The following is a 22,689-nucleotide window of genomic DNA, read 5'->3' as shown; positions in this document are numbered from 1 at the left end:
GGCTCTGCGGGCGAACTGCAATGCTCAGAAGAGAAGGAGCGCCATTGGGATTTTGAAGAGAAAATTTGTCCGGAATTGAAGGCCACGTGTGTTTACAAAGCCCCCCACAGTGCCAGAACAATGGACCCCCCCCCACATGTGACCCCATTTTGCAAACTATTCCCCTCACATAACGTAATAAGGGGTACAGTGAGCATTTATGCCCCACAGGTGTCTGACAGATTTTTGGAACCGTGGTCCGTGAAAATGAAAAATGTAATTTTTTTGTTTGCACAGCCCACTGTTCCAAAGATCTATCAAATGCCACGGGCGGCTTTGTAAATGCACATGGCACCTGACTTCCATTCCAAACAAATTTTTTTTTCCCAAATGCTCAATGGCTCTCCTTCTTTTCTGAGCATTGTAGTGCGCCAGCAGAGCACTTGACGTCCACACATGGGGTATTTCCATACTCAGAAAAGATGGGGTTACAAATTTTGGGGGGCATTTTGTCCTATTATCCCTTGTAAAAATTTTAAATTTGAGGGAAAACTAGCATTTTTGTGAAAAAAAAAAAAAAAAATCATTTACACATCCAACTTTAACGAAAAGTCGTCAAACACCTGTGGGGTGTTAAGGCTCACTGGACCCCTTGTTACGTGCCTTGAGGGGTGTAGTTTCCAAAATGGTATACCATTTTTTTTTTTTTTTTTGCTGTTCTGGAACCATAGGGTCACATCCTAAATGTGACATGCCCCCCAAAAACCATTTCAGAAAAACTCACTCTCCAAAATGTCGCTCCACTGTCGCTCCTTCCCTTCTGAGCCCTCTACTGCGAACGCCGAACACTTGACATACACATATGAGGTATTTTCTTACTAGAGAGAAATTGGGTTACACATTTTGGGAAGATTTCTCTCCTTTTACCCCTTGTAAAAATCCAATAACTGGGTCTACAAGAACATGCCAGTGTAAAAAATGAAGATTTAGAATTTTCTCCTTCAATTTGCTGCTATTCCTGTGAAACACCTAAAGGGTTAACAAACCTTTTGAATACTTTGAGGGGTGCAGTTTTTATAATGGGGTCATTTGTGGGGTATTTCTAATAAGAAGGCCCTTCAAATCAACTTCAAAACTGAACTGGTCCCTGAAAAATTTAGATTTTTGAAAATTTTGTGAAAAATTGGAAAATTGCTGCTGAACTTTGAAGCCCTCTGGTTTCTTCCAAAAGTAAAAACATGTCAACTTTATGATGCAAACATAAAGTAGACATATTGTATATGTGAATCCATATATCATTTGGAATATAAATTTTCCTTATAAGCAGAGAGCTTCAAAGTAAAAAAAAAGTGCAACATTTTTCAATTTTTTTCATCAAATTTTGGAATTTTTCACCAAGAAATGATGCAAGTATCGACAAAATTTTACCACTAACATAAAGTAGAATATGTCACGAAAAAACAATCTCGGAATCAGAATGAAAGGTAAAAGCATCCCAGAGTTATTAATGCTTAAAGTGACAGTGGTCAGAATTGTAAAAAATGGCTGGGTCCTACAGTGAAAATTGGCTGGGTCCTTAAGGGGTTAAAATTGTAAACCCAAACTCCCTCATGAGCTCTGTCGTATTTCCAGGTGACAATTCACATATTAGTTGTTCCCATAAAGATGAAGCAGAGTATAGGTTGAATGTGCAATTTTCAAAAGCTACCCTTCATCCATTCCTGGAAAATAAACGTAGGAAACACCCGTGCGTTCAAAATGTCCTCTTTACCCCTATACCCATTCCTCAGGGTTGGTACTTTCTGTAACTGTCGCATGTGGGTGTTTCTTTTTTGTATTATCCCCTGAATGTATGTAACCGTCAGCTACTGATATGCCGTAGGCCACAAATGTCACACCGTGATCCCGCTTCACACATGGTCTGTCCCAGCTGCTAACCATAGCCGGGACCCTGGGCTAACAGCGCCCAGCATCAATCGTGCCGCGCGCTGTTAACCCTTCAGACACGGCGATCAAAGTTGACCGCCGCGTCTGAAAGCGAAAGTAAACGCTTCCCGGCAGCTCAGGCGGGCTGATCGGGACATCGCGATAAAAACGCAATGTTCCGATCAGCTGGGACGCAGGCGGAGGTCTCCTTACCTACCTGTCTCCGCAGCGTCCGATCGTCGATTGATTGCTCCAAGCCTGAGCTACAGGCTTGAGCAATCAAGCCCCTATCTCACTGATCCGTGCAAAGCTATGGCTCTGCAGGGATCAGCATAGATCAGTGTGTGCAGTGTTATAGGTCCATATGGGAGCTACAACACTGCGAAAAAAAAGTTAACAAAGATCATTTAACCCCTTCCATAATAAAAGTTTGAATCACCCCCCTTTTCCCATAAAAAAAACGGTGTAAATAAAAAAACATGTGGTATTGGCGCGTGCGAAAATGTCCGAACTATAAAAATATATCGTTAATTAAATCGCACGATCAATGGCGTGCGCGCAAAAAATTCCAAAGTCCAAAATAGTGCATTTTTGGTCACTTTTTATATCCTGAAAAAATGAATAAAAAGGTGTCAAAAAGTCTGATCAATACAAAAATGGTACCGATAAAACTTCAGAACACGGCGCAAAAAATGAGCCCTCATACTGGCCCGTACACGGAAAAATAAAGTTATAGGGGTTAGAAGATGATAATTTTTAACATATAAATTTTCCTGCATGTAGTTGAGTTTTTTTTCCGAAGAACGACAATATCCAACCTATATAAGTAGGGGATCATTTTAACCGTATGGACCTACAGAATAAAGATAAGGTGTTATTTTTACCGAAAAATGCACTGCGTAGAAACAGAAGCCCCCAAAATTTACAAAATGAAATTTTTTTTCTTCAATTTTGTTGCAGAATGAATTTTTTTTCCGTTTCGCTGTGGATTTTTGGGTAAAATGACTGATGTCACTGCAAAGTAGAATTGGTGGCGCAAAAAATAAGCCATCATATGGTATTTTATGCGCAAAATTTAAAGCGTTATGATTTTTAGAAGGTGATGAGGAAAAAATGAAAATGGAAAAACCCTGCGTCCTTAAGGGGTTAAAGATCCGCTTGATGTTCCGTTATGAAAACCTTAAAAATTGGCCATTACAATATCCCATACGGCCGTAAGAAAATATTTACATTATCGGTTTTAGCCCGTTATAGCCCATTATTAATAACGGACTTTATTTTTTGACGGCTGAATGAACGGAAGAAATAGTGCTTACACTATTCCTCCTGTTACTATCGTCCATCACTAAATAATGTCTGTTATTCTCCTATTACACCATGTGAAAATGAAAAATTTGGAGTAACACTCATTTTAGTGTTAAAAATCTAATTTTTCATTTTCTTGTCCAAGTTTAACGCAAACCCGTCAAACACTTGTGAGGTGTTAAAGCTCACTGTACCCCTTGTTATGTTCCTTGAGGGGTGTAGTTTCCCAAATAGTATGCCATGTGTTTTATTTTATTTTTTTGCTGTTCTGGCACCCTGGGGACTTGCTAAATGTAACATGCCCCCCAAAAATCATTTCAGCAAAACTCTTTCAAAAAGCCCAATTCTTCTCTTCTGAGCACTGTAGTGTACCAGCAGAGCACTTTATGTTCACATGTGGGGTATTTCCATACTCAGGAGAAAATGCCCCCCAAAATGTGTAACCCCATTTCTTCTATTACCCCTGGTGAAAAAGAAAAATTTGGGGTAACACCAGCATTTTAGTGTCAAAAATATCATTTTAAATTTTCACGTCCAACTTCAGTTGTTTAAACACCTGTGGCGTGTTAAGGCTCACTGTACCCCTTGTTTCGTTCCTTGGGGGGGTGTAGTTTCCCAAATAGTATGCCAAGTGGTGTGTTTTTTTTTATTTTTTTTATTTTTTTTATTTGTTTTTGCTGTTCTGGCACCATGGGGGCTTCCTAAATGCAACATGCCCCCCAAAACCATTTCAGCAAAATTTGTTCTCCAAAATCTCAGTTGTTCTTTCCCTCTTGAGCCACGTTGTGAGCCCGCAGAGCACTTTACGGTAACATATGAGGTATTTCCATACTCAAGAGAAATTGGCTACAAATTTTGGGGGGCTTTTTCTCCTTTAACCACTTTTAAAAATGGAAAAAAAATGGGGCTACGAGAACATGTTAGTGTAAAAAATTCAGATTTAGATTTTTCTCCATTTTGCTGCTCTTCTTGTGAAACACCTAAAGGGATAACCACAAACTTTCTGAATGTCCTTTTGAATACTTTGAGGGGTTGTAGTTTCTATAATAGGGCCATTTATGTTTTTTTTTTTTCTCTCACAGAAAGGCCCCTCAAAACCATTTCAAACTTCATTTAGAAAATTGCTGCTATACTTTGAAGCCCTCTAATGTCTTCAAAAAGTAAAAACAGGTCAACTTTATGATGCCAACATAAAGTAGACATATTGTATATGTGAATCAATATATAATTTATTTGGGATGTACATAAAATATAGGGCTGCCGCCGGAAAGCACTGTGGGTATAGTGAGCAAGGAATACGCAGCGTATTTCCCGCTGCTGCCATAAATTTTGCGCAGCGTCAAATGCGCTGTGTATACGCCCTGTGGGAACGCACCCTAATATTGCTCCATGATTGTGCAGCCAGGACTGCAGGAAGGATCATTCACTTACATCATTGTCAGCCACACATACCTTGTTTACAGATTTAGATATGCGGTTGACCAGTGATGATTTTTAGGGCGGAAAAATCACCATGATCGGCTGAAAATAAGCGATTGCTTGTTTGTCGGACGATCTCTGGTAGGGCTGGGCGGTATACCGGTTCATACCGAAATTTTTGGGCTGCACGATATGAATTTTAGCCCATACCGCAATACCGGTTGGGCCCCTCCCCCTTGGGAATGTATTATCAGCGCAGCACTGTCCCCACATCGGGGAACTAATCCTATGTTACCCGCCTGCGCTGTTCTGCTCCCCCCCCCAATTAATTCTCAACCCAGCCAGTGGGGTACTACTCACAGATGTCAAGCACTGCCCTCCTCTTTGTTGTGGGCCGACAGCGGCGCTGGAACTCTATACTGTACGCCAGTGGTCTCCAACCTGTGGACCTCCAGATGTTGCAAAACTACAATTCCCAGCATGCCCGGACAGCCAATGCAGGTTGGAGACCACTGCTGTACGCTGTATCCCTATGAACGGGCTTCAAAAGATAAAGAAAATAAACTTTTAACTTGCCTACGTCGGCCCTGGAACGCAGGACAGCCGTCACCCTATCACCGGCCGAAGTGATGTCCCGCCCCTGTCAGTGATAGGCTCAGCCCACTGTCAGCCTATCACTGGCCGGGGCGGGACATCGCTACGGCCGGTGATAGGCTGACGGCTGTCCTCCCCCAGTGCACAGCGTGCGGCCGAGGTGGGTGAGTTAAAAGTTTATTTTCTGTATCTTTTGCAGCCCGGGCATAGGGATACAGCGTACAGCAGTGATCTCCAACCTGCGGACCTGTGCTTGACTCACAGTGCTTGACATATGTGAGTAGTACCCTGCTGGTCTGATCATTAATTGGGGGGAGCAGAACAGTGCTGGCAGGTCAGATGATTAGGGGGGGGGGGAAGCAGAACACCGCGCGCGGCTCACATGATTGGGGGGGGGGCGGTTGGGGGGACAGAACAGCGCTGGCGGGTCAGATGATTTGGGGGGGGGGGGGAGCAGAACACCGCGCACGGGTCAGATGATTTGGGGGGGGGGGGGCGGGCGGTTGGGGGGGACAGAACAGTGCTGGCGGGTGACATGATTTGGGGGTTATATACCGTGGAACCGCCGTAAGTTAAAAAAAAATCCTGCCATTGTCCCATTTTGTCTAATAATTGCCCTGTATAAAAGATGTATCACTGAGCATTTATTGGAAATATATATGTTAAGAATGCAAAACAAATCTAGGGATATTTTAAGCACACATTATCACCTTCAAATTTGACATTCATGCAGTGTAATGCAAAGAAAAAATATACTTCATGCAGGTATGGATAAAGCTAATGAAATATGTTTCCATGTACAGTAAATGGTTTACAAAGAGGAGGATATTGAATTAGTGATGAAAAAAACACCCTCGCACTGGTCCATGTAAGAGACTTCTGTATAAACAGTCCCTAAAGGGCTATTCCAGCCCCAGAATAGTTTTAGATCTTAATCTAGGGTTATATAAAGTAAAAAGAAACAATTCTTCAAAGCTGCTTTTCTGCCAGTGTTCACCTCTTGCTCCTGTGGTGTATCAACCCCAGGAGAACTGCCTGCTTAGCCAATCGCTTTAACCCTTTAAGGACCAGACAATTTTCAGTGTAGGATCCGGCCATTTTTTGCACATCTGACCACTGTCACTTTAAGCATTAATAACTCTGGGATGCTTTTACCTTTCATTCTGATTCCGACTTTATGTTAGTGGTAACATTTTGTCGATACTTGCATAATTTCTTGGTGAAAAATGCAAAAATATGCTGAAAAAAATTGGAAATTTTGCATTTTTTTTTAAACTTTGAAGCTCTTTGCTTATAAGGAAAATCAATATTCCAAATTAATTATATATTGATTCACATATACACTATGTCCACTTTATATTTGCATCATAAAGTTGACATGTTTTACTTTTGGAAGACATCAGAGGGCTTCAAAGTATAGCAGCAATTTTCCAATTATTCACAAAATTTTCAAAATCGAAATTTTTCAGGAACCAGCTCATTTTTTAAGTGGATTTGAAGGGCCTTCTTATTAGAAATACCCAATAAATGACCTCATTATAAAAACTGCACCCCTCAAAGTATCCAAAATGACATTCAAAAGTTTGTTAACCCTTTAGGTGTTTCACAGGAATAGCAGCAAATTGAAGGAGAAAATTCAAAATCTTCATTTTTTACACTGGTATGTTCTTGTAAACCCAGTTTATTTTTTATTTTTGCAAGGGGTAAAAGGAGAGAAATCTTCCTAAAATGTGTAACCCAATTTCTCTCGAGTAAGGAAATATCTCATGTGTGTATGTCAAGTGCTCTGTGGGTGCACTAGGGGGCTCAGAAGGAAAGGAGCGACAGTGGGATTTTTGAGTGAGTTTTTCTGAAAAAGTTTTTGGGGGGCATGTCACATTTTAGGAAGCCCCTATGGTGCCAGAACAGCAAAGAAAAAAAAAACACATGGCATACTATTTTGGAAACTACACCCCTCAAGGAACGTAACAAGGGGTCCAGTGAGCCTTAGCACCCCACAGGTGTTTGACGACTTTTCGTTAAAGTTGGATGTGTAAATGAAAAACTTTTTTTTCACTAAAATGCTGGTTTTTCCCCAAATCTTACATTTTTTTTACAAGGGGTAATAGTAGAAAATGACCCCCAAAATTTGTGCTCTGCTGGCACACTACAATGCTCAGAAGAGGAGGAGTGCCATTGAGCTTTTGGAGAGTGAATTTGTTTGGAATGGAAGTCAGGGGCCATGTGTGTTTACAAAGCCCCCCATGGTGCCAGAACAGTGGACCCCCCCACATGTGACCTCATTTTGGAAACTACACCCCTCACAGAATTTAATAAGGGGTGCAGTGAGTATTTACACCCCACTGGCGTTTGACAGAACTTTGGAACAGTGGGCTGTGCAAATGAAGAATTACATTTTTCATTTTCGCGGACCACTGTTCCAAAAATCTGTCAGACACCTGTGGGGCGTAAATGCTCACTGTGCCCCTTATTATGTTACGTGAGGGTGTAGTTTCCAAAATGGGGTCACATGTGTGTGTGTGTGTGGGGGGGGGGTACCATTGTTCTGGCACTATGGGGGCTTTGTAAGCACATGGCCTTCAATTACGGACAAATTTTCTCTCTAAAAGCCCAGTGGCGCTCCCTCTCTTCTGAGCATTGTAGTGCGCCCGCAGAGCAATTTACATCCACATATGGGGTATGTTCTTACTCAGAAGAAATGGGGTTACAAATTTTGGGGGACTTTTTTCCAATTTTCCCTTGTGAAAATAAAAAATTTAGGGTAACACCAGCATTTTAGTGAAAAAAAAATTATTTTCATTTTCCCATCCAACTTTAATGAAAATTCTTCAAACACCTGTGTAGTGTTGAAGCTCCCTATACCCCTTGTTACGTTCCGTGAGAGGTGTAGTTTCCAAAATGGGGTCTCATGTGGGTATTTATTTTTTTACGTTTATGTCAGAACCGCTGTAAAATCAGCCACCCCTGTGCAAATCACCAATTTAGGCCTCAAATGTACATAGTGCGCTCTCACTCCTGAGCCTTGTTGTGCGCCCACAGAGCATTTTACGCCCACATATTGGGTATTTCCATACTCAGGAGAAATTGCGTTACAAATTTTGGGGGTCTTTTTTTTTTTCCTTCTACAGCTTGTGAAAATAAAAAGTATGGGGCAACACAAGCATGTTAGTGTAAAAATGTACATTTTTTTACACTAGCAGGCTGGTGTAGCCCCCAACTTTTCTTTTTCATAAGGGGTTAAAGGAGAAAAAGCCCCCCAAAAATTTGTAGTGCAATTTCTCCTGAGTACGGAAATACCCCATATGTGGCTCTAAACTATTTCCTTGAAATACGACAGGGCTCTGAAGTGAGAGAGCGCCTTGCGCATTTGAGGACTAAATTAGGGATTGCATAGGGGTGGACATAGGGGTATTCTACGCCAGTGATTCCCAAACAGGGTGCCTGGACAGCTGGAGGCTCCATTTTGGAAACGCTGCCTTACGATACGTTTTTTCATTTTTTTTTTTTTGGGTGGGGCGGGCAGTGTAAGGGGGTGTATATGTGGGGTTTTTCCCTTTATTATGTGTTAATGTAGCGTAGTGTAGTGTTTGTAGGGTACATTCGCACTGGCAGGGGTTTACAGTGAATTTCCCGCTAGGAGTTTGCGCTGCGGTGAAAAATTTGCCGCATCTCAAACTTCAAGCAGGAAACTTACTGTAAACCCGCCCATGTGAATGTACAGGGCAAACCTCCAGCTGTTGCAAAACTACAACTCCCAGCATGTACTGACAGACCGTGCATGCTGGGAGTTGTACTTTTGCATCAGCTGGAGGCACACTGGTTGGAAACCCTTCAGTTAGGTTATGTTACCTAACTCAGTACTTTCCAACCGGTGTGCCTCCAGCTGTTGCAAAACTACAACTCCCAGCATGTACTGATCGCCGAAGTGCATGCTGGGAGATGTAGTTATGCAACAGCTGGAGGTACGCAACTACAACTCCCAGCATGCCGAGACAGCTGTTTGCTGTTTGGGCATGCTGGGATTTGCAGTTTTGCAACATCTGGAGGGCTACAGTTTAGAGACTACTGACAGTGATCTCCAAACTGTGACCCTCCAGATGTTGCAAAACTACAAATCCCAGCATGCCCAGACGGCAAACTGCTGTGTGGGCATGCTAGGAGTTGTAGTTTTGTATGATCTGGAGACCGACAGTATAGAAATCACTGCACAGTGATCTCCAAACTGTAGCCCTCCATCTGTTGCAAAACTGCAAATCCCAGCATGCCCACACAGCAAATGGCTGTCTGGCATGCTGGGAGTTGTAGTTTTGCAACATCTGGAGGGCTACAGTTTAGAGACCACTATCGCCCGCTGACGTCGGATGGGTAAGTGGATCTTCGGTGCCGTTCCTCTGTCGGTTTCCCCGTCCTGCCCCGCCTATTGTGGGTGGGCAGAACGGGGAAACCGAAAGTTAACCCCCCCCCCCCCCCGTTGCCCCCGATCTGCTATTGGTCGTCGCTTCTTGACGACCATTAGGAGGGATAGGAGGTTTGGCACCCCTGCCACCTCGCTTCTATTGCTTCAGGGGGATCGTGGGTGTATTGGACAACCCTGATCCCCCTTATTTTCCTTGTCACCATAGCCTCGTATATCCCGGAATCTGTACTGATCACGGCATCTGAGGGGTTAATGGCGGACATCCGCATGATCGTGGATATCAGCCATTACTGGGGGGGACCCCGGCTGCTGCTAGCAGCCGGAACCTGTTGTGTATGACGCGTGCAGCGCTCTGATGTGCTAAGTACTGCCACACCAGGACTTACATTTACGTCCGTGGTCGTTAAGGGGTTAAAGGGGACCTGTCATGAGATTTTACCATATACAACGCATGGCAACATGTTATATATTGTAATATTTTCTTCCTCACCATCTTAAGGAGTCATTCCTGCTGGCAGGGTGAGGATATGATGTTTGAAAGTGTCCCCTGCCCGTAAGTCCCCTGGGTTGGGAAACATACAATGGTAATTTGTTCCAAACAACCCATCGTTTGTTGAATCCATCGTATGTTGAGGGATTCGTGCAATGTAAAGTATAGGAAGTTATACTCCCCTGTTCCCGCCGCTCCGGACCGCGTCCTCACCGCTCCCGATGTTGTCCCAGGGGCTCCCGATGCTGTCCCGCTGCTCCGGCGTCGTCTTCGGAATCCTCCGGCTTCTGCAGGGTCCGGGCCTCGCAGAACGTTATTACGTTATTACAGGGTGACGTTATTACGCTGCTACGCCGGCAGGGCGTGCGCAGGTTGTAATAACGACGCCGGAAAGCGAGGCCCGGACCCTGGAGAAGATACAGAAGACACCGGAGGATCCCGAAGTGGACCCGGAGCAGCGGGATAGGTAAGCGAACCTGTCAGGGATGCTTAAACTGCTATCTGACAGCAGTTTAAGCATTTTGCGCGGTCGGATAGCAGTTAATGCGATGGCCCCGACATATAAAAGCATCGTATGTCGAGGCTGACATCGACATGCGATGGCCTCTGAGAGGCCATCGTATGTCGATTTGATCATATGTCGGGGCCATCGCATGTCGGGGGTTTACTGTACTTTCCTAGTCCTGTCTGCTAGAGCTGTAGTGTTGACTGAGGGGGTGTGATTACAGCTGGAGCAGCAGGACTAGGTGAGTATAGCTCCCTGCCCAGGCGACTACTTACAGGACTGGCGGGGAACACATTCTAACTTTATATCCGCACCATCCCTGTGAGCAGGAACGTCTATCGGGGACGGTGAGAGAAGATTTTACCATATATAACCTATTTCCATGCATTATGGTAAAATGACAGGTTCCCTATAAATTAATATTTCCGTCAGGGGAGTGGAGGCTGTTACAGCTTCAGGAAGGTGCCTATATACACATTAACATCCAAAAGTGTTGAAACGAGATGTCCAACTGGCTTTGATAGGTTTGATCTTTCAGATGTCCAGACTTTTGGCAGTATAGTCTATATTGCATTGCCGCATGGTAGATACATTACACAAAGGTAAAGCGTAAGGCCTAATGCACACAGCCCCTCCGTACATAAAATGGCATCTATAGCCTTGCATAGGCTCATACTGCGTGTCTTTTATTTATTTATTTAGCAAAAATCAGCAAGAACAGCTGGAGGCACAATGTTTGGAAATCTACATTAGATGTTCCAGCATATGTACTGTTGTATAGATATTTTGCCCCAGAAGACCTTTTGCCTTTCGGAGATAATAAAAATTTCTTCTCCCTCTTTCATTATGGTCACATTTCAAATTCTTTACTGGCATTAAATACACAGAAAAAGCTAATTTTCCTATTACAGAATATGTGACAGCTTACAAAATAAGAATCCACTAGCTAAAGCATCAACTACATAAATACATGTATATCATTTTATTGATAACATTATTACATTGCCTCCATCGGAAAATGACCAGTTTATGGATTTCACTATGGAAAGGGACTCTTTTCATATGTGAGCATTTATGGTGGTATGTCTATAACTCGAATAGACAAGTCTTAGCTCTAAAAGTAAGGAGTCAGCACTGACGTGCCATAGGGGGAAAAGATTATGTGATGTTTTAGCATCAATGCCCTTATCAAGCATTTAACCCCTTCAGGACCAAGCCCATTTTGGCCTTAAGGACCAGAGCGTTTTTTGCACATCTGACCACTGTCACTTTAAACATTAATAACTCTGGAATGCTTTTAGTTATCATTCTGATTCCGAGATTGTTTTTTCGTGACATATTCTACTTTAACATGGTGGTAAACTTTTGTGGTAACTTGCATCCTTTCCTTGTGAAAAATACTAAAATTTGATGAAAAATTTGAAAATTTTGCATTTTTCTAACTTTGAAGCTCTCTGCTTGTAAGGAAAATGTATATTACAAATAAAAAAAATTTTTATTCACATATACAATATGTCTACTTTATGTCTGCATCATAAAAGTGACGAGTTTTTAGTTTTGGAAGACACCAGAGGGCTTCAAAGTTCAGCAGCAATTTTCCAATTTTTCACAAAATTTTCAAACTCACTATTTTTCAGGGACCAGTTCAGGTTTGAAGTGGATTTGAAGGGTCTTCATATTAGAAATACCCCACAAAAGACCCCATTATAAAAACTGCACCCCCCAAAGTATTCAAAATGACATTAAGTCATCATTTTAACCCTTTAGGTGTTTCACAGGAATAGAAGCAAAGTGAAGGAGAAAATTCACAATCTTCATTTTTTACACTCGCATGTTCTTGTAGACCCAATTTTAGAATTTTTACAAGGGGTAAAAGGAGAAAATGTATACTTCTATGTGTAACCCAATTTCTCTAGAGTAAGCACATACCTCATATGTCTATGTAAAGTGTTCGGCGGGCGCAGTAGAGGGCTCAGAAGGGAAAGAGCGATAAGGGGATTTTGGAGAGTACATTTTTCTGAAATGGTTTTTGGGGGGCATGTTGCATTTAGGAAGCCCCTATGGTGCCAGAACAGCAAAAAACCCTCACATGGCATACCATTTTGGAAACTAGACCCCTTGAGGAACATAACAAGGAATAAAGTGAGCCTTATTACCCCACAGGTGTTTCACGACTTTTGCATATGTAAAAAAAATAAAAAATTCCACTAAAATGTGTGTTTCCCCCCAAATTTCACATTTTTGCAAGGGTTAATAGCAGGAAATACCCCCCAATATTTGTAACCCCTTCTCTTCTGAGTATGGAGTTACCCCATAAGTTGACCTGAAGTGCACTATGGGCGAACTACAATGCTCAGAAGAGAAGGAGTCATATTTGGCTTTTTGAGAGCAAATTTTGCTCGGGGGGCATATCTCATTTAGGAAGCCCCTCTGGTGCCAGAACAGCAAAAAACTCCCACATGGCATACCATTTTGGAAACAGGACCCCTTGAGGAACGTAACAAGGGGTACAGTGAGCATTTGCCCCCCACTGGTGTCTGACAGATCTTTGGAACAGTGGGCTGTACAAGTTTTCATTTTCACGGACCACTGTTCCAAAGATCCGTCAGACACCTGTGGGGGGTAAATTCTCACTGCACCCCTCATTACATTCCGTGAGGAGTGTCGTTTCCGAAATGGGGTCACATGTGGGGTTTTGTTTTTTTTGCGTTTGTCAAAACCGCTGTAACAATCAGCCACCCCTGTGCAAATCACCTCAAATGTACATGGTGCGCTCTCCCTTCTGGGCCTTGTTGTGCGCCCCCAGAGCACTTTGCGCTCACATATGGGGTATCTCTGTAGTCGGGAGAAATTGTGTTACAAATTTTGGGGGGCTTTTTTCCCTTTTACCTCTTGTGAAAATGTAAAGTATAGGGCAACATCAGCATGTTAGTGTAAAAAATTTAATTTTTTTACACTAACATTCTGGTGTAGACCCCAACATTTTCTTTTCATGAAGGGTTAAAGAAGAAAAAGCCCCCCAAACCTTGTAACGCAATTTCTCCCGAGTACGGCGATACCCCATATGTCGCCCTAAACTGTTGCCTTGAAATACGACAGGGCTCCAAAGTGAGAGCGCCGTGCGCATTTGAGGCCTAAATTAGGGATTTGCATAGGGGTGGACATAGGGGTATTCTACGCCAGTGATTCCCAAACAGGGTGCCTCCAGCTGTTGCAAAACTCCCAGCATGTGTGGACAGTCAACGGCTGTCCGGCAATACTGGGAGTTGTTGTTTTTCAACAGCTGGAGGCTCTGCTTTGGAAACAGTGGCGTACCGGACGTTCTTATTGGGGGAGGGGGGCTGTGTAGGGGTATGTGTATATGTAGTGTTTTTAACTTTTTATTTTATTTTGTGTTAGTGTAGTGTAGTGTTCTTAGGGTACAGTCACATGGGCAGGGGATTACAGCGAGTTTCCCGGCGCAAAATTTGCTGCATCTCAAGATGCGAGAAACCCACTGTAAAAGCCTCGCCCATGTGAATGTACCCTGTACATTCACAGGGGGGGGGGGGGTGCACCAGCTGTTGCAAAACCACAACTCCCAGCATGCATGGTCTGTTAGTGCATGCTGGGAGTTATAGTTTTGCAACAGCTGGAGGCACACAGGTTAGGAAACACTGAGTTAGAAACAATGTTTCCCAACCAGTGTGTCTCCAGTTGTTGCAAAACTACAACTCCCAGCATGTCCAGACAGCTGAAGGGCATGCTGGGAGTTGTAGTTTGGCAACATCTGAAGGGCCAGATGTTGCTGAACTAAAACTCCCAGCATGCCTGGACAGTCAGTGCATGCTGGGAGTTGTAGTTTTGCAACAGCTGGAAGAGCCCATATTGGAGACCATTATACAAAGGCTGTCTAGGCATGCTGGGAGTTGTAGTTTTCAGACTCCTAGAAGCAGCAGTGAAGATCTTCACTGCTGCTTCTGAGGACCATATACTTACCTGCCGGTCCCGTCGCTGCTCGTCCACGTGGCCGGTCCTGCCGTTGCTCCTCGGTCCCGCCAGGTAAGGCCGCCGGTACCCTGATGTTCCCCCCCCTATGCCGCAGGTCCCCGCGAGCCCCCGCAGCCATCGTCCCCCGTTCTGCCCGACTTCCAGGGGTGGGCAGTGCGGGGGATCTGAACTTTCACCCCAGATCACTGTGATTGGTCCACAGGGACCAATCACAGTGATCGCTGACCAGGACCATCAATGGATGGTCCTGGGGTTGAAGCAGAAGTTGTCCCCTGCTGGAACCAGCGGGACTTCCGCCAGTTAACCCGTGCGATGCTGCGCATCGCCGGGTTAACTGAATGTCATTTATAAACGCCGGGATGCGCGAACGCACTGCACAACCCGGCGTTTATATATGACATTCTGCGGGAAGGGGTTAAAGGGGTACTCCGGTGAAAACCTTTTTTTTTTTTTTTTTTTTTTTTTTTTTTTTTTTTTTTTTTTTTTGGGAAATTAACTGGTGCCAGAAAGTTAAACAGATTTGTAAATTACTTTGATTAAAAAATCTTAATCCTTCCTGTACTTATTAGCTGCTGAATACTACAGTGGAAATTCTTTTCCGTTTGAAACACAGAGCTGTCTGCTGACATGACGAGCACAGTGCTCTCTGCTGACATCACTGTCCATTTTTAGGAACTGTCCAGGGTAAAAGGAAATCCCCATAGAAAACATATGCTGTTCTGGACAGTTCATAAAATGGACAGAGATGTCAGCAGAGAGCACTGTGCTCATGATGTCAGCAGACAGTTCTGTGTTTCAAAAAGAAAATAATTTCCTCTGTAGTATTCAGCAGCTAATAAGTACAGGAAGGATTAAGATTTTTTTAATGGAAGTAATTTATAAAACTGTTTAACTTTCGGGCACCAGTTGATTTAAAAAGAAAAAAAAAAAGGTTTTCACCAGAGTACCCCTTTAACGAGGAAGTGCTGCAGTTTCTGGTAGAATTGTTTGTCAATCTGGAGTAGCAATTCAAATGGTAAAATGTTTTAGTAAATCTGCAGCATTTACTATTGTGAAGAGTTTTTTGTGTTCATGCTCTGTATTTTGTGGGTAGGTAAGGAAGTGAGCTGTTGTTTATCACCCCAAGTTCCTGTAGTCTCTGCTTCCATCTTTAAAATTGTTACTTTTCTCAGTTACCGTCCTCACTTTCATTTTTTTGTTACAATAATTTGACAGTAACAGAGTTCCAGGTTCATCACATGACAAACACCAACACTGTCCGATAGACCCCATTGGTCCTACAAAACTGGAAGTGTCAACCTATTGATGATTCACTGACTATAGTAACTGAAAGACTTTTAAAAATAATGTTTTTATTTTATTTATTTATTACAGATCAACAGGCTCCTGAAAGTTAAACAGATTTGTAAATTACTTCTGTTAAAAAATCTTAATCCTTCCAATAATTATCAGCTGTTGAAGTTGAGTTGTTCTTTTCTGTCAGGCAACAGTGCTCTGCTGACATCTCTGCTTGTCCTGGGATTTGCAGGTGTCATCAGAGAGCACTTTTTTTAATAGAAGTAATTTACAAATCACATCTCAGCGTTCATATCTTAAAGCGTACTTGCCTTTGCAAAAACCTTTTATATAATGTAACATTGGGGGAGATTTATCAAAACTTGTGCAGAGGAAAAGTGGAGCAGTTGTCCATAGCAACCAATCAGATCATTTCTTTAATTTTTCAGAGGTCTTTTTCAAAATTAAAAAAGCAATCTGGTTGCTAAGGCAACTGCTCCACTTTTCTTATGTGCAGGTTTTGATATATTCTTCCCATTTTAGTATATTTGTACTATACATTGGTTAAAGGAGTAGTATGCTGAAAAGTATTTCCAGTCCGTTCTGCCCGGGCTGCAAAAAAAAACAAGAAAATAAACTTTTCCCTTCGTCCATTCTCCCGTAGCACCGCTACAGCTGTTCAGTCCTACGGTTCGGTCTTCTTCCTTCTTCTGTATGTCTGGATCATCACACTGCGCTCAGCCTATCACTGGCTGAGACGGGACATCGCTGCGGCTGGTGATAGGCAGACCGCAGTGTGACTATCCATGCACAAGGAAGAAGGAAGACCGTATGACTGAACAGCTGTAGTCGCGCTACGGGGGAAAAGGAGTTAAAGTTTATTTTCTTTTCATTTATTTTTATTTATTTTGAAGCCCGGGCAGAACGGACTGGAAATACTTTTCAGTATACTACTCCTTTTAAAAAGGTGTATATCTATGGGTGAAAAAATGCTGTCTTGTCCCTGCAGCTAATGCCTGTGTGTTTCTGTGCAGAGACAAAATACAGGAAATGTAGGTGGACAATCAGGGCTCTGTGCAGTGAGGCCCTGTGACACACCCCCGGCTCACACAGCAGGCTGATTGACAAGCCAGGAGCCTGCACAGAGCCCTGCTTGTCCACCCACACTTCCTGTATTTGGTCTCCTTACAGAGACACACAGGCAGAAGCTGCAGGGACAATACAGCATTTTGTTCACCCAAGAATATACACATTTTGAACCAATGTATATTACAAACATACTTAGAAGAAGTAAAAAGGTATCTGCTGTATGTAGTTTCTTTTGCTGATCTCTACTTACATAGTCTGATACTTTACATGACAGCCTCTACATGCTTCCTCTAGCCAACAGGAGCAATGTGTGACTGCTTCTGACACAAAAGATGGATCCCTGATTTTTCAGGACCACTTTGCTGCTGAATGGTTAGGGCAAAAGCTGTAAAAAATCAGCTTTGATGATCAGGCTTTGTCTATCCCTGGTATATAGACACGTACGCTAAATTACCACTAACTTGAAAGAAAATGTTAGTTTTTCCCTGTGTTCATGCAAAGCTATGTAATGTGACAGTTATTTCACATAATAAAAAATTAAACTAACTGATTTATTCTACACATTCTAATATTATTTTTAGATGTCCCTGGTAGATTTGGGGAAAAAGCTTTTAGAGGCGGCTCGAGCTGGACAAGATGATGAAGTTCGTATTTTAATGGCAAATGGAGCACCTTTTACTACAGATTGGGTAACTATTCATCCAATAGTGTACAATATGCAGTAACATACTTATACCATACTTATTTGTTTTATTTTTATTTATTTTTTAAATGTCAGGTTTTTCTTTTTTTTTTTTTTTTGAAAAGGAGAGAAAGGAGAGTTAAGGCATTGCTTTAGGTAAAGCTAAGAAATACTATAATGGCCCCTATTGTACCACCATCACATCCCGTGTTAGGCCATGTTCACATTTCTGAGCGGAATTCGGCAGAAAAATTTTGCTCAGAAATTCTTTTGCTGCAGAATCTCACTGTTTTAAATGAGATCCTGTGCACACTGCAGAATTTCATAATCCTGATTCTGTTCTTCTGCGGAATCTGCTCGGAAATGTTTTGCTGTCTATGGAGATGGCGAGTTTCCGAGCGATCCTAGCGCCAACATGTTCTGCCAGCGCCCCCTGCTGTTTGCAGAATGTTTATTAATAATTTTCCAGGTGGACTTTCTGCAAAATTCTGCTGTGTGAACCTAGGCTCCATATTAACCCCTTCAGGACCAAGCCCATTTTGGCCTTAAGGACCAGAGCGTTTTTTGCACATCTGACCACTGTCACTTTAAACATTAATAACTCTGGAATGCTTTTAGTTATCATTCTGATTCCGAGATTGTTTTTTCGGGACATATTCTACTTTAACATGGTGGTAAATTTTTGTGGTAACTTGCATCCTTTCCTTGTGAAAAATCCTAAAATTTGATGAAAAATTTGAAAATTTTGCATTTTTCTAACTTTGAAGCTCTCTGCTTGTAAGGAAAATGTATATTACAAATAAAACATTTTTTTATTCACATATACAATATGTCTACTTTATGTCTGCATCATAAAAGTGACGAGTTTTTACTTTTGGAAGACACCAGAAGGCTTCAAAGTTCAGCAGCAATTTTCCAATTTTTCACAAAATTTTCAAACTCACTATTTTTCAGGGACCAGTTCAGGTTTGAAGTGGATTTGAAGGGTCTTCATATTAGAAATACCCCACAAAAGACCCCATTATAAAAACTGCACCCCCCAAAGTATTCAAAATGACATTCAGTCATCATTTTAACCCTTTAGGTGTTTCACAGGAATAGAAGCAAAGTGAAGGAGAAAATTCACAATCTTCATTTTTTACACTCGCATGTTCTTGTAGACCCAATTTTTGAATTTTTACAAGGGGTAAAAGGAGAAAATGTATACTTATATTTGTAGCCCGATTTCTCTCGAGTAAGCACATACCTCATATGTCTATGTAAAGTGTTCGGCGGGCGCAGTAGAGGGCTCAGAAGGGAAAGAGCGATAAGGGGATTTTGGAGAGTACGTTTTTCTGAAATGGTTTTTGGGGGGCATGTTGCATTTAGGAAGCCCCTATGGTGCCAGAACAGCAAAAAACCCTCACATGGCATACCATTTTGGAAACTAGACCCCTTGAGGAACATAACAAGGAATAAAGTGAGCCTTAATACCCCACAGGTGTTTCACGACTTTTGCATGAGTAAAAAAAATATATATATTTTTTTCACTAAAATGTCTGTTTCCCCCCAAATTTCACATTTTTGCAAGGGTTAATAGCAGGAAATACCCCCCAATATTTGTAACCCCTTCTCTTCTGAGTATGGAGGTACCCCATAAGTTGACCTGAAGTGCACTATGGGCGAACTACAATGCTCACAAGAGAAGGAGTCATATTTGGCTTTTTGAGAGCAAATTTTGCTCGGGGGGCATGTCGCATTTAGGAAGCCCCTATGGTGCCAGAACAGCAAAAAAAAAAAAAAAAACACATGGCATACCATTTTGGAAACTAGACCCCTTGAGGAATGTAATAAGGAATAAAGTGAGCCTTATTACCCCACAGGTGTTTCACGACTTTTGCATATGTAAAAAAAAATTTTTTTTTCCACTAAAATTTTAGTTTCCCCCCAAATTTCACATTTTTGCAAGGGTTAATAGCAGAAAATACCCCCCAAAATTTGTAACCCCATCTCTTCTGAGTATGGAGGTACCCCATAAGTTGACCTGAAGTGCACTATGGGCGAACTACAATGCTCAGAAGAGGAGTCATATTTGGCTTTTTGAGAGCAAATTTTGCTCGGGGAGCATGTTGCATTTAGGAAGCCCCGAAGGTGCCAGAACAGCAAAAAAAAAAACACATGGCATACCATTTTGGAAACTAGACCCCTTGAGGAACGTAACAAGGGGTACAGTGAGCATTTGCCCCCCACTGGTGTCTGACAGATCTTTGGAAGAGTGGGCTGTACAAGTTTTCATTTTCACGGACCACTGTTCCAAAGATCCGTCAGACACCTGTGGGGGGTAAATTCTCACTGCACCCCTCATTACATTCCGTGAGGGGTGTCGTTTCCGAAATGGGGTCACATGTGGGTGTGTTTTTTTTTTTTTTTTTTTTGCGTTTGTCAAAACCGCTGTAACAATCAGCCACCCCTGTGCAAATCACCTCAAATGTGCATGGTGCGCTCTCCCTTCTGGGCCTTGTTGTGCGACCCCAGAGCACTTTGCGCTCACATATGGGGTATCTCTGTAGTCGGGAGAAATTGCGTTACAAATTTTGGGGGGCTTTTTTCCCTTTTACCTCTTGTGAAAATGTAAAGTATAGGGCAACACCAGCATGTTAGTGTAAAAAATTTAATTTTTTTACACTAACATTCTGGTGTAGACCCCAACTTTTCCTTTTCATGAAGGGTTAAAGAAGAAAAAGCCCCCCAAACCTTGTAACGCAATTTCTCCCGAGTACGGCGATACCCCATATGTGGCCCTAAACTGTTGCCCTGAAATACGACAGGGCTCCAAAGTGAGAGCGCCGTGCGCATTTGAGGCCTAAATTAGGGATTTGCATAGGGGTGGACATAGGGGTATTCTACGCCAGTGATTCCCAAACAGGGTGCCTCCAGCTGTTGCAAAACTCCCAGCATGCGTGGACAGTCAACGGCTGTCCGGCAATACTGGGAGTTGTTGTTTTTCAACAGCTGGAGGCTCTGCTTTGGAAACAGTGGTGTACCGGACGTTCTTATTGGGGGAGGGGGGCTGTGTAGGGGTATGTGTATATGTAGTGTTTTTAACTTTTTATTTTGTGTTAGTGTAGTGTAGTGTTTTTAGGGTACGGTCACATGGCGGGGGATTACAGCGAGTTTCCCAGCGCAAAATTTGCTGCATCTCAAGATGCGAGAAACCCACTGTAAAAGCCTCGCCCATGTGAATATACCCTGTACATTCACGGGGGGGGGGGGGGGGTGCACCAGCTGTTGCAAAACCACAACTCCCAGCATGCATGGTCTGTTAGTGCATGCTGGGAGTTATAGTTTTGCAACAGCTGGAGGCACGCAGGTTAGGAATCACTGAGTTAGAAACAATGTTTCCCAACCAGTGTGTCTCCAGTTGTTGCAAAACTACAACTCCCAGCATGCCCAGACAGCTGAAGGGCATGCTGGGAGTTGTAGTTTGGCAACATCTGAAGGGCCAGATGTTGCTGAACTAAAACTACCAGCATGCCTGGACAGTCAGTGCATGCTGGGAGTTGTAGTTTTGCAACAGCTGGAAGAGCACAGATTGGAGACCATTATACAATGGTCTCCAAACTGGGGCCCTCCAGATGTTGCAAAACTACAACTCCCAGCATGCCCAGACAGCCAAAGGCTGTCTAGGCATGCTGGGAGTTGTAGTTTTCAGACTTCTAGAAGCAGCAGTGAAGATCTTCACTGCTGCCTCTGAGGACTACATACTTAACTGCCGGTCCCGTCTCTGCTCGTCCACGTGGCCGGTCCCCCGCTGCTCCTCGGTCCCGCCGCTGCTCCAGGTAAGGCCGCCGGTCCCCTGGTGTTCCCCCCCCCCCCCCTATGCCGCAGGTCCCTGCGAGCCCCTGCAGCCATCGTCCCCCGTTCTGCCCGACTTCCAGGGGCGGGCAGTGCGGGGGATCTGAACTTTCACCCCAGATCACTGTGATTGGTCCACAGGGACCAATCACAGTGATCGCTGACCAGGACCATCAATGGATGGTCCTGGGGGTGAAGCAGAAGTTGTCCCCTGCTGGAAACAGCGGGACTTCTGCCAGTTAACCCGTGCGATGCTGCGCATCGCCGGGTTAACTGAATGGCATATATAAATGCCGGGATGCGCGAACGCACTGCACAACCCGGCGTTTATATATGACATTCTGCGGGAAGGGGTTAAAGATTGTCCAGGGCAAGTGTTCCTTACATTGCTGTGTGCAGAAGTCCTTAGGTGTAGTATTCCTGTCTTGAAGTCCTAATTATAAAGTATCTTTATGGTCATCATCAGGTTTATTATTTTAAATGCACACATATTCAAGGTTTTTACATATGGTTTGTGTCTTCACAGCTTGGAACATCTCCACTTCATCTAGCAGCCCAGTATGGCCATTATTCCACAACTGAAGTGCTACTTAGGGCAGGAGTGAGTAGAGATGCGCGGACAAAAGTTGACAGAACTCCACTCCACATGGCTGCTTCAGAAGGACATGCAAATATAGTAGAAGTGTTACTTAAGGTAAAAAAAAAAAAAAAAAGCTCAAGGATATATTTCACTGCTTAAATGAATATATGTTAAGTGTCTTATGATCTCTTCACTCCTCCCTTATTTATTTAGTTTATTTTTGCTACAGTAACTATACACTGTGGCTATTCCTCCTATGTATACCTCCAACACAAGTTACAAGTTTCCAAAACATGTTATTATATAGCCATAGAGCAACACACATCACCGACTGTCTCCTACTGCGGAGCAAAGTGTATTAGGCTAACAAAAGATATGCTGACACATGTTAAAAGGACCCTCTTTTTGCATATGCTGGTGGCATGGAGTTATTTAAGGATGAGTACAATTTTGTTAAGCTTTAGTTACTTACAACTGGAAAATATATATCTTTTTTCTATGTGTGTGTTCAGCTGCATGCTTTATAGTCTACTCCCTCATTACCTGAGAAATCATCATGCTCTAGTCTTACATTGTCCTCTCTACATTCTCATTAAACAGTCCA

General features: G+C 42.9%; 2 protein-coding genes across 8 annotated transcripts in view; one reads left to right on the top strand and one right to left on the bottom strand.

Annotated features, from left to right (window-relative positions):
• GABPB1 (GA binding protein transcription factor subunit beta 1) overlaps window positions 1-22,689 on the top strand; it is a 113,660-nt gene that overhangs the window by 12,507 nt on the left and 78,464 nt on the right. For all 6 annotated transcript variants that reach the window (XR_008892481.1, XR_008892482.1, XM_056572189.1 and 3 more), the window contains exons 2-3: window positions 17,571-17,678; window positions 22,032-22,199. Coding sequence is in view for 4 of the 6 variants with exons in the window: in XM_056572189.1 (XP_056428164.1) it covers window positions 17,571-17,678; window positions 22,032-22,199 (276 nt within the window). In the remaining 2 variants the exon portion in view is untranslated. The remainder of the gene's footprint in view (window positions 1-17,570; window positions 17,679-22,031; window positions 22,200-22,689) is intronic.
• The window catches only part of USP8 (ubiquitin specific peptidase 8), a 163,051-nt gene that overhangs the window by 105,873 nt on the left and 34,489 nt on the right, over window positions 1-22,689 (bottom strand). The window lies entirely within an intron of this gene.

Source organism: Hyla sarda, chromosome 4, assembly GCF_029499605.1.
Source record: "Hyla sarda isolate aHylSar1 chromosome 4, aHylSar1.hap1, whole genome shotgun sequence".
NCBI classification, from domain to species: domain Eukaryota; kingdom Metazoa; phylum Chordata; class Amphibia; order Anura; family Hylidae; genus Hyla; species Hyla sarda.
Note: the sequence above shows the minus strand (reverse complement) of the source record. Positions and strands in the feature narration are given on the sequence as shown.